This window comes from Bactrocera dorsalis, chromosome 3 (assembly GCF_023373825.1).
Source record: "Bactrocera dorsalis isolate Fly_Bdor chromosome 3, ASM2337382v1, whole genome shotgun sequence".
Taxonomy (NCBI): domain Eukaryota; kingdom Metazoa; phylum Arthropoda; class Insecta; order Diptera; family Tephritidae; genus Bactrocera; species Bactrocera dorsalis.
In genome coordinates this window covers 8,700,942-8,712,908 of record NC_064305.1, presented here as the reverse complement: position 1 = coordinate 8,712,908, position 11,967 = coordinate 8,700,942, and the positions used below count along the sequence as shown (strand labels likewise).

At 34.8% G+C, this 11,967-nt stretch overlaps 2 protein-coding genes across 5 annotated transcripts; one reads left to right on the top strand and one right to left on the bottom strand.

Annotated features, from left to right (window-relative positions):
* Positions 1–996: 996 nt before the first annotated feature.
* Positions 997–3,464, bottom strand: LOC105223841 (nitric oxide-associated protein 1). The gene is made up of 2 exons (XM_011201702.4): positions 2,565–3,464; positions 997–2,492 (listed from the first exon to the last, which is right to left on the bottom strand). Exons 1-2 carry the CDS (start codon positions 3,076–3,078, stop codon positions 1,018–1,020), a joined length of 1,989 nt encoding a protein of 662 aa, XP_011200004.2. The 5' UTR covers positions 3,079–3,464; the 3' UTR covers positions 997–1,017.
* Positions 3,465–3,631: 167 nt separating this feature from the next.
* LOC105223842 (longitudinals lacking protein-like) lies at positions 3,632–11,414 on the top strand. 4 transcript variants are annotated; one of them, XM_011201705.4, is made up of 5 exons: positions 3,632–3,778; positions 3,842–4,056; positions 8,280–9,162; positions 10,897–10,983; positions 11,057–11,414. In XM_011201705.4, exons 3-5 carry the CDS (start codon positions 9,061–9,063, stop codon positions 11,249–11,251), a joined length of 384 nt encoding a protein of 127 aa, XP_011200007.1. In that variant the 5' UTR covers positions 3,632–3,778; positions 3,842–4,056; positions 8,280–9,060; the 3' UTR covers positions 11,252–11,414. The 4 variants fall into 4 exon arrangements, with proteins under 4 accessions (XP_011200007.1, XP_011200008.1, XP_011200009.1 ...); XM_011201706.4 differs by lacking the exon at positions 3,632–3,778 and having other exon boundaries at positions 4,045–4,199; XM_011201707.4 differs by lacking the exons at positions 3,632–3,778; positions 3,842–4,056 and adding an exon at positions 4,089–4,625.
* Positions 11,415–11,967: the final 553 nt, after the last annotated feature.

The window sequence follows — 11,967 nt, the reverse complement described above, 5'->3', positions numbered from 1 at the left end:
GAATCGTTAGAGAGGTAGGGTTCAGATAAGTGGTCAACGAGGTCATCCAATGGTAGGTCCAGGAAACATGTTGTTTGGACGCAGTCGAACCCTATGTAAAGTGGTGTCAGATGTGTAGGATTAGCTGGGCATACAAAGGTATGGTTAGAGTCATGCGGGGACTCGTTGCATGCTGGTCACACTTATATTTGGTATATCGTCGTATATACAGTATTCAGAATGAACCTCTGCGACCACCTTATTGTGGTGCAAGAACAGGTGCGGCTTAACCGCAAGACATTTATGGCATCTTCCAACCGACGTGAGCGGTGCTTCATATCACCACTACTGTGACTTGTCAGAAACAGCATGCACGCGGCAATTAAGAATTGCCACCTCCTCTAATCCAGGGTGTAATGCAACACCCTGCCCATTGGATGATTTGCGTCCAGGATGTAAATTCGGCTGTATTCTAGCGGAGCTTTCCTATCATCGGAAGGTTCTAACAAGGCAAAAACCACAGCTAACAAAAAAAGGACAACCGAAACGATAGCAACGCATCTGCGGACCCTGGCTAGCACCGGTTAAGGTAGAAGGTATGCAGCTGAACGAAACTTTAGCTTCCTAAATGCCCTTTCGCAGCTGCGCTCAGCAGGCGAAATCGACTGCGGCTACTGCGACCATCCACGTCAGAAATAGGGGGCTCGGAGTCGTTGCCAGTTTAACTCAACCACGACCATTAGGCGAGGTAGCGCCTTCAACCATCCAAACCGGAACAAACCATCCAAACGGAAAAGCGGGCAGACAACGCCCAGCCCCAACAGGCTGCGGGGCAACCACGCACTGGTGGTCGGATAGAGTTCAATATGTTCCATAACCGGAAGCATATGGACCTCACTATGTAGTTGCCCGATCGAAGACATCAAGAGGCATCCCGTTATGGTCCGGAGTGCACGCATCTGGCATGTCGGAAGCTCCTGCGCTATATTTTAATTTACAACCAAAGACAAGTAAACATTTGTTTTTATAAATATTAATTTATTTTTTAAAAGTAAATGGCTTTCCTAAATTGTATGCTAAAGAGTTACGTATACGCTTCCCCACCAAGCGTTCTGCGTATGGTACCAATGGTGGGGAACGTACAAAAATTCCACGCGCATGTGGTGTCCATGCTTTGAATGTACACTCACTGGCATAAGGGACTCTCAGACCCACCCAACCAGCTGATGATAAAACTATTTCAGAGCTGATTGCGTCCTCATACTTGCCCACAAGTTGGATAACTTCATTAGAACTTTTTAATCCTGGCCAACGAGCTAGACGTGCCTCATCACCGTTTGGTAGGCTGAGCACTTCCGTGCCAAGGTATTCTTTGTACATTTTTTCAGCGTTCTCCGTGTGAGCAATAACCAAAGGTAGGTGTAAAGAACTGAATACAAATACTTTTACCCAGTCAATATCAACGTATTTACATTCTACGAAATCCAAACGAGCTAAACCTGCTAGGAAGAGACTCATACCCGGTTTGAGGCGTATAGCTCTAGGTAAAATCATATTAGGAGGCGTTAGTTGCTGCAATTCTTGTGTTGTAAGCAATTCTGTAAATTGCTCTGGGTGCATTACTCCTGGTGTGTCGTAACACCACTTAGCTTCACGATATCGCGGATCTCTTTCATTCAACGTAACTATTGGTTGTGTTCCGGTAGAGACAGCGAATGCATCAACAGTTTCTTCATTCTTAACGAAAGTCCTGCCAATTTTACCAACAAGACGAGCTGCATTAATATCGCCAGTCTTCTGGGCTTTCTGTCGGCGATTTGCGTTCTCTGCGTATTTCTGTGAACGTTCGGAAGTTAGCCGTTGAAAACGTTGATATATTCGTATGTCTGAAGGTCTGTGTATAGGGAACTTCAGCATTTGAAGAGTTGTACCTGGCCAAGGGCAGGTCGTCGCTTTGCGAACTAAATTCGTAGCCTCTGGACGGCAGTAATCAGAGTTTAAAAGAATATTGAAAAGGGTACTTTTTCCAACATTCGTGCAACCAACTAAATAAACGTTTCCTTTGTATGCCCATATTTTGTGAAGTTGAGTTATAAGTTCTTCAATTCCGTAGCCCGTTTTAGCAGAAATTAAGCTAATGTGTTTGATGTTGAGCGAGTCGAACCCACACTGCAGCATTTGATCTTTTAAAGTGCTTTTAACATGAGTCAAGTAATTATTATGATCTCGCGGTAATAAATCTACTTTATTACCAACTACAAACACGGGACGCTTATGGCCAAGAACATCGCCTATACCGGGCCATATAGAGCATGGGAAATCTAATAGATCTACAATTACTATTGCTAAAGCATATTCATCTTTTATGCGCGATATGGTTTCGACATATGACTCGGGACTTATTTCAATATCTAAAGCAATATCATAATTGTTTAGAAAATGACAGCGCTGACATATTATGGTTTGGAGTTCTTTATTTGTGCGACCTTTGAATATCTCTGCTGGAATATATCCTAGATAAAGTACATAATTTTTGTTACATAACATTCATACAGTTTAAAGTTCAGCAGCTTAATTCAACTAACCTGGAAAATTAGTCCGAGTACAGTGCAAATGCGCTCCACAACCACTGCAAGGCACGGATGACGGACTTATACTATCATCGGCTGTACCGTAAGGGGGATGTTTCCCGTCATCGTTGCCCTCATAGAATTCATAATCTTCCATCCAATTATTTGGAAAATTATTATCTTTATTATCGTCCACATTAACACTCCGCTGTGGCTCTGCAATAAGTGGTTGTTTTTGTAGTTGTCGTAATGTACGCTTTTCCTTCAGAATCTCTTTATGTTTATACGCTCGTAGTTGTTGAGGGCTCATAAATTCGACTTGCTCTTCTAATTTGTTACTGTATAAAATTAGAGGATGCTCGGCATACCTCCGCTGTGCAAGATTCCATTCAGCTTGTCGTAAGGATAACTTATGGTCTTTTTCGGGTTCATTGACTGTTTGTTGAAATAAAGTGCTGGTACAAAATCGCACATTGTACTTAATATAACTTTGTATAGTATATTTAATTGATCTTCGTAACGAAAGCATTTTAAAATATAATTTTAATTATCATAATGCGGCTAAAATTTTAAACAACAACAAAACCATGAATTCACGTGCAAATAAGAAAATTGGAATAGTAAATTCATAACACAAAACAGCTGATAAGTGTTTGTTCTTGCTGTAGGGAACAAATAAGATATGGGAACAGCTACTGACTGATAGGCTTGTTCGTTTTATTTTAACGTGCAGTGTAACCAGTACGAAACTTTCGAAACTTAGATTAAATTCTCAACAAAATAAAAATATAATATCCAAACTTTAGTTAGCTTTCGAAATTTACAGACCTATGTTCTTATAATTATCAGTCACAACCTGCTTTTCATATATACATATATCAACCACATTAATGTATTATAAAATTATTGCAACATATACCATAGGTTTGGTAATTGTAATTTTGATAATTATTTACTTTAACACGTTAACATACACAGACATTATTGTACTAGTAACCAAAATTTTACAATGAACCGATTAGCAACTCTGTCGAACTGTTCTCAATGTAAACTCGCTATAAAGTAAATAATCGAAAGGAAAGAAGAACGACTTTCATTTTGTTTTTCTCGCTGAAACTGAAAGGCGGTGACTGAGTAGAGTATTGTTTTCCATCGGTGGCATCGAATAGTGCAAAACAAGCGGAATCTTTCCAATTACCATTGCGTGCTCACTGTGGAATATCGAACGTGTAAAATATAAATTAATAAAAAGTAGTAAATTGGAAATTAGAAGATTAATTTTCTTTTAAAAGGAAGCGAAAAAGTAGAAGTGGAAAGTGAAAGAGGAAAAGAAAGAAATAGATAGCCGAAGCGAAATCTTGGAGAAAAGTAACGGAAGAAGAAGAAATTGTGCGGTGTGCATTTCTGTGTTGAATGCCGTGAAAGACGAAAGAAAAAGCAAGCCAGCTAGTACTAGAGAAAGGAGCAGACCAGCGTGTGCTTAATAAAAAAAAGTATTGAAAAAGAGGTAAGCTTAGGAAACAGCGGTGCGGTGAAAGCAAGATTGAATGACGAAATGACCATGTATGCATACATGAAATTTAGTGAGTAACAAAGGAAAGCAAAATATTGTGAATAGATCCTGTGTGCTTTGTGAAGTTAAAATAATTCGTAAGTTAAAGCGTTAATAGAATGCACAGGTAATTCATATGCTTCATGTATATGTATGTAGTGCATCAAAAACTAGTGGGTGATAGCAATGTGCACACTGTTGAAATATAAGGAAATTGCGAAAGAAGTTTTTTGTAAGCAAGAAAATGAAACAGTGCACGCGTTAATATATGTGAATATGTTTGTGTGTTTTTGACTTGAATGCGTGTACTTGTGTAAATGGAGTAAAGTCGTCGTTGATCGACAGTGGATTTGTTGAAGTAAAAGCAAAGAGCCAAGAAATTGAGAGAGAAAGAGTAGCCAGACAATTGCGAAGAAGCAATAAGCAAAGAAGTGAAGTGAGCGTGGCGTAGTTGAAAAAAACGAAAAATGAGTCCAAGGCGACCTAAAAAACAATTTCTATGAAAAAGTGGTTTTTCTAGAAATGTAAGTTGGGCTTTTATTGTTCAGTTGTTGCTACTAAACTACCGTGCTGCCGTGACTATTTATCGTTGTGTGTACTCTTGTTGGTATTGCTAGCCGCCGTCTGATGACCATGTTGAAGCCGTTGTTTGGTTGGTAAATTTGATGGCTGGTATTGGTTGTGCAAGTGCAATAGTAAACTCAAGAGGCAATGGTATGCTTGTAAAGATGTCGGCAAGCAAGAAGTGCATTTATTACACAATATCTTTTTTTTCATTTTTACTTTGTATTGCTACTTCGTATTTACTTTATCAACGGAGAAAATTATAAGAGGGAATTCGGTTTTTATTCGTTAAGAGTAGAATTTGTCATTTTCATAACAAAAAGATTTTTTTTTATATCTTTTTTATAAGCTTTTAATGCAAGCACTTGTACATATTTAACAAATGTGTATGCCAGACCTTAAGTGGTATTTATTTATTGTATCCAATAATGATAAATCTTCCTTGCCGAGAAGAAAACTTTTATAATGTCAACTAAGCAATCACTGCTATTTTGGCAAAACGGCCACAATATCAAATATGTTGATCGTTTACGGTTTAATTTATCTTTCGCGCCAAACGACAGGCCTTGCCAAAACGTAACTTACTATACAATAATGATCAGCAAAAACAGCTTGTATGAGGTAGTTTTATTTTTATATACATGCTAGTTAAGAGTAGATGCCAGCCTACATAGCTGGAGGAATCTAAAAAAATCCAAGGGAATTCGTTGGAACCTGCTACTCTTTGGCTTCTATGAAACTTTTTGTAATAACCAAATTACATACAAACATGTATGTTTGTGGTCGTAAATGTCTAGCCTAGGCTTGGATTCTTCGCTTTTAGTTGCTTAGTTGAATGTCGCAACTTTTTACCAGCAACAACAAAGTTAAGTGTTGGCAGTAAAAAACATTAGTGTGGTGTTGTTGTCAAAGTTGCGAAAGAACTGTGGCTGACGAAAAACTACTCTCGAATCAAGTAACTGCCGGTGAATACATTACTAACATAACGCTACCTATTCACGTTGCGACGAAAGTTTTGCGGGCTCAATAGTTGCGAGTTTGCATGAGTTTTCTGTGTTGGGAGCAAAATATGTAGAATAGCAAGAGAAATAACGATTTTGTTAACTACTCTATAAAAGTCACTCTTTTATAGCCACATACATATATGTATGTTTGTCATACCTGTAGCTACAGTGGTTTAATTGACTAAGCGGACGGTCTGTGATATTTACTTTATACATTTACATCGGAGACCTTTATTTTTCAATACAACCTCCAAAGAATTGGTTTAGATCAAGCATCCCAATAAATTTAAAAACTTACAAGCAGTTCTAACGTATACTATACATATTATTATATTCATATTTTCGATTTTACGAAATTATAGCATTGAAAAAAGTCACAAAGCTAATTTTTGTCTCAGACACTGCACAGCAACTCATTATTTATGCTGGCTTAGCGCTTTTACACAACTCATTGGACGATTTTCTACTGAGCAGACAGACAACACAAGCGATAATGGAAGAAAAAAACTACTGCTATGGTTGCACAATGAAATGTGAAATAAATCGCTCAGGGAAAAGTATGACAAAGCTAAACTTAGCTCGTTTTTTAACATTTACACTCTCTTTCTCTTAGTTTTTTTCCAATGCTACACATTTGCACATTACATACAGGTATGCGTTTTAAGCAGAAACTCTGCGCAGGCGTACCGACAGAGATCAGAGCGACTGAGTAAAAAAAGTATCGTTTTGGGAGGGTGTTAAGTGAGATAAAGCTTTATATGCTGAATTTTTATGGCAAACCCTTAAATACAACCATATGGTAAAATGCGGTATTGTTTTCCATTGGTCCCTATGTGTTGGACCTACATAAGTCAAAATTAATGGGTTCGTAAAGGACTTCAGGCTAGGAAAATATTTCAAATTAATAAATTGTAAATAACACAAAGCAATTCCAACATGAAAATGAAAACAAAACTTCAGAAATTTGTAATATATAGCATTTATACAGTTACCAATTGTCAATTGGGCTAGTAGCACAATAATATGGTGTTTGCTAAATTTGCTGTCGGGTATAGCATATGTGTAAATGTAAACCTACATTGTAGCTATGTATGTATGTAGTTTATAGTATGAGGCAATGTTTTGGTCGCTACCAACGCTGAATCACCAGTTATGTGTCGGTTGACTCTCTGTACGTAGATGATGCAGTGCAGCGTCGTGCAGTGGGACAGCTAGCTAGCAAGCTAACAGCGCAGAAATTGCCTTGAAAAGTGAAAGGTATTTTTTTCGCTTGGATTGGTAACGTTGTACGCTTGCTCTCCACTCTGCCAACTTCACACGGTTGGCTCATTTTACTTAGCTATTTTTCTCCTTTTACTTTTAATGCTTTCATATATTTTATAAATATGTATGTATGTGCATATGTCATACAAATGAATGTGTTTAAAGAGCGCCGTCAAAAATACATATGCGCGTGTGCTTGGCTTAAAGTTTTGTGGGAGCTTCCAGTCGAGCAATTGTGGTATGAAGCAACATTTTACATTGGTTTTGTTTGCATGATGTTAGCGCAATTGCATTTTCAATAACTTCATACATATATACAAACATATGTGTACTATGTCAGCGTTTATTGTGGACATTTGACATTTTTTCGTTAAGAAAGAATAAATTTTGCATACTTTTTTATATTTTTTATGGAAAATATATATTTTTTTCTCTTAATATTAACAATTTTATAATTAAAATTACATACTTAAAGCGAATTTGCTTAAATTTTTAAAAATTCAACCTTTATAAATTTACAGTAAAATACATAATTTACAGCTTTCTTTGAGAATATTTATTATTTATATGCTTAAATACTTTCGAGCTCTTAATGAATTGAAAATCCTGATGAAAACACAGTTTGAAAGTAAACATATTTTTTCAGACATCAGTAAACAGAAAACTGCATTTCTGAGCTGCAACTAGTCTAATCAAGTAAGATCGCGAAAATTATTAAACGGAACATTTACATACACAACATACTGATTACCCTATGATGTTTTCAATTTCTTAAAGCATCTAATTGATTGGCGACCTATTTAATTGTTGTTCTCCACTTGCAGTATGTGTTTTTTATTTATTATTTTTTTTTATACATATTTACTATTGCACAAAAGATTTTGTGTCCAAAGAGAATACCCATACAAACACAAAATTTTCAACTACAAACGAGTACTTTGAATGCTGTGCGGAATGCAGCTTTTTCCTGAACTAAAAGTAGATTTCCTTGAGCGAAAAATTTTTGCATTTTACTAATTTTCGTATGTGGGTACGAGTATTGTTTTGACATTTTATTCTTGATGTCAGTTAGCGTCTTCTGGAGAATCTTCTATAAGCATTCTATACACACAAATTTATTTTTTTTGTAATTTGTGCATACAATTTTTTTTTTAATATTCTTGTAATATTTCCATTTTTCATTTGTTGATCATCAACAATTTTACAACACGTTCTCTCTACAATTAATTAACCCTTGTATAATTAGATTTCATTTAGCAAGGGAAATTTACTTACTTATAATACTTACATACACATACATATGTACAATGTGTAAATATATGTATTTACATTTTTTATTATTTACAGAAATTCCCAACCTATCCAAATCCAGCAACAATAATAAAATAGAAGTAGCGGAAACGCTCTCGTGAGTTGAATTACTGATCGCGCAATACACGGCTTGCAGATCTGATCGCAACTGTGCCTTGAACGCAGTAAATGCAATAGCCCAGAAGAAAAGCCAACAACGTGAGAGCAATTTGTTGTCGTATTTTATTATTATTTTTGTATTTGCTGCGACTATTGCGAATTCTCTTTGTGCGCTCAACTCAAAAGTGAAAGACAAATAAGAAAAAAATAATATTTTTGCTAAACGCTGAAAAGATCAACAGCACTATTTGCCGTACAGCGCTATAGTGATCCATCAACAACTACATACGTGTAACGCGAATTAAATTGGAAACTGTGGAGCAGCAGCATCAGCGACAGTAACAGCAAGAGACTAGCAACAGCAATACCAACAAAACTTCCGATACAGTATAGTTTGCATAGGTTTTGTGGAGCGCCCAAGAGTGTGTGAAGTTGTTTGTATTGGAGTAAAAAGCACTGTGTGATTTGGAATATTTCTTGTTGTCGTCTCTTGACCCATATTGGACTATATTTCGCAAAGCGTTTGCAGCTTTGGCAATAAAATAATTAGAATTTCAATAAATAGAAAAACGCTTTTCATACACACTTTTTGGAAAGTTCATCAATTTAAATTTACATATTATAACGGATTGGTCCAACGTCAAAGGGCGCTGCGCTGTACTAAATAATTATTTCAAATTTCCTGACTGCGTTCGTAAATTAAAAAAAAGCCGCTTTAATGATGTCGTCTGATCAACAGTTTTTCCTAAAATGGAACGATTTCCAAACGAATATGGTGACCTCGTTCCGGCACCTGAGGGACGAGAAAAGTTTTACAGACGTAAGTATTTTACATTTTGTTTATAAAAATTTTCAAATTGAAAAAAGGAGGATATTGCTGTATGCGTTTGAGAACGGTACTTTAAATTATTATAGATTGCTTTTGAAAATGTAATTTTAATAGTAAATTGTAAACATTTTGTTAAAAAAAAAGTAATATATGGCTGTATGCGCTTGATAACGGCACTCTAAATAATTATAAATTGCTTTAAAAATGTAATTTTTAGTGAATTATGTATTTACTAATTCTTTAAAGCATTTCTTTAATAAAAAAAATACAAAATAAGATTTTTTTCTAATTTATACTGCACAATTAAATTATTACAATACTTTATTTATTTTTTTCCAGTGTTGTTGCTTAATTTAAAGTTTTAAAATCAATAATTATAGCAAAATAACATAGGAAGGTAAACAAATTTCTTTTGTGACTTTTACGCCTGAAAAAAGTGAGGTTAGTTTATTTTGGATTCGATACACTGGGTATAAGCCTTGGATGGGATGGTCTTCAGCGTCTTTTGTAAATTTATGGTGTTTTCGGTTTCAGCTCCTTCTTGTATTAATGTTGTTGTTGCGGCATGATGATTGGAATGATGCCCAGTTGACCGGATAATCCGCGTCCGTTTGAATTACATAGATCCTACTGTCGTGGGAACGAGAATGTAGGGTCTTCCTCTACGTTTTCAAGCATTTCCTTTGCGAGATCTCAAATGTCTTGAGCCGGTTTCTATAGTAACTCGCTGATGCTAGCACGACGACTGTTTCTTGAATTGTCAGGATTAGGAGATTAGAAATTATTGAAACCGTCACTATTCTAAAATAACTAGCTAGAATTCGTCTTAGCAAGTGAAAATTTATAATTACAATATATTTAAGCCGAAAACAACTGTAAATTTATTTAGGTTGAAGAACCCGTTCAGGATTAGGGTATTAGACATAAATTGAAATAAGGAAATTCTAGAAAAGCTGAGGTCATTCGTCTCAGCAAGTTAAAATTTATAATATTTTCTTTTGGTTCTCAATTAAATGACCATATATTTAAGTCCTCTTCCTATATTATATTTAAACAATTAACAACAACAACAAAACAGACATTTTAGAAACGAATTTAAATTATTTTAGTTATATGTAATACATCTAATTTGCTATTACCCTCTCTTTCACATCTTTTGGTGTTATTTTCATTCAAACTTTGTTAGTATGATATGTCTTTCGGCAAAATATTAAACTGCAAGAATCTTACCTTGGCTGTAGTTTGTTTTTTTTTCGATTTAACGAAACATCTTTTGCTATTTTGTTGTGTCATTGAGCCATGAGTTTCTCTTTTCGTTTCTTTATTATCCATTGCTTTCTTGGAAGTTTCGCCACCAGCGTTTATTGCTGCTGGTTGTTAGGTTGCATTTAGTATTTAATGAGCTATGGGTATATTTGTTGTTGTTGTTTTAAAGGTTTTCAAAACTAGAAGACTGCTTTGTTGAAATATAAGTAAATAGGTGTAAATTAACGTCTGCAGTTACATACATACATACATGCACACCATTGATACGCTAATGGTTACTTTGGGTGCATAAAAATGTAGTACAGACAACGAAATATTTTTATGATGTGTACACATTTAGCAACCAGCGTATTGCAGTTGTGCACAAGTATGTTTTAGAATTTTTTCTTTTAACGGTTTTTCATATTTTCAAATGCCAATTGTTTTTGTCCTTACTACAATTTATGAATATCATTTCAGGTAACACTTGCCTGCGAAGGACAAACTTGCAAAGCGCACAAAATGGTTCTATCTGCATGTAGCCCGTATTTCAAAGCACTTTTGGAGGTAAAATAGTGCAATTTATATAATGAAATGAAAAAAATATTTCTAATACTTCTAATAATTTTTTATATGACAGGAGAATCCTTCAAAGCACCCCATCATTATTTTAAAAGATGTCTCGTATATACATCTGCAAGCTATATTAGAGTTTATGTACGCCGGCGAAGTAAATGTCTCGCAAGAACAATTGCCGGCCTTCTTGAAAACTGCTGATCGCCTCAAAGTGAAAGGTCTGGCAGAAACTCCCAGTTCCATAAAACGGGAAGGTTGATGGTGGTAAATAAATAAAAATAAAAAAAAAAACAGACGACTATATATAATAATACAACAAACATATAAAAACAAAATACGCCTACAACTAAAAATAAGGAATGATTATAATTTTAAATGAACCTAAATAAAAGCAGTTTAAATTTTATTTTAAATGCGTAAAATTACTTGTAATTAATTGATAAATTTAGTAAAGTACTAAAAAATGCAAAAATAACCCCTACACCGACATGCTAAATAGTTGAACAAATTATTTAATTGAAACAGCAAAGACCAAACACTTACTTGTGTATGCTCTTTAACGCGTTTATCATGCAGTTTATATTTTAAACTTGGCTCTACAAAAATTCCGCATAATTGTATAATGTTGCCTAATAAAATAAATTTATTGCTTAAATTTTTTGCTTTTTGTTATACATTTACATATATGTATACTTTACTCAACTCAATACTGTCTCACCTAATGCTGGCTTATTTATATAACTTAACAATTATTTTTATTTTCACACAATAAACTAAAGTAAAAAAAAAAAAACAAATAAGAAAATTAAAAAAAAAACACTTAAATGCCACAAGTTGGCGAGTATAAAGAATTTTGTAGTGTATAAAATAATTAAAATAAAAATAAAAATTATAAACGATACTGTAGAATGCTAAATAAATTGGATAATTTGTAAAAAGGCGAATGTAAGGGTTGAAAACACTAAGAATGGGATT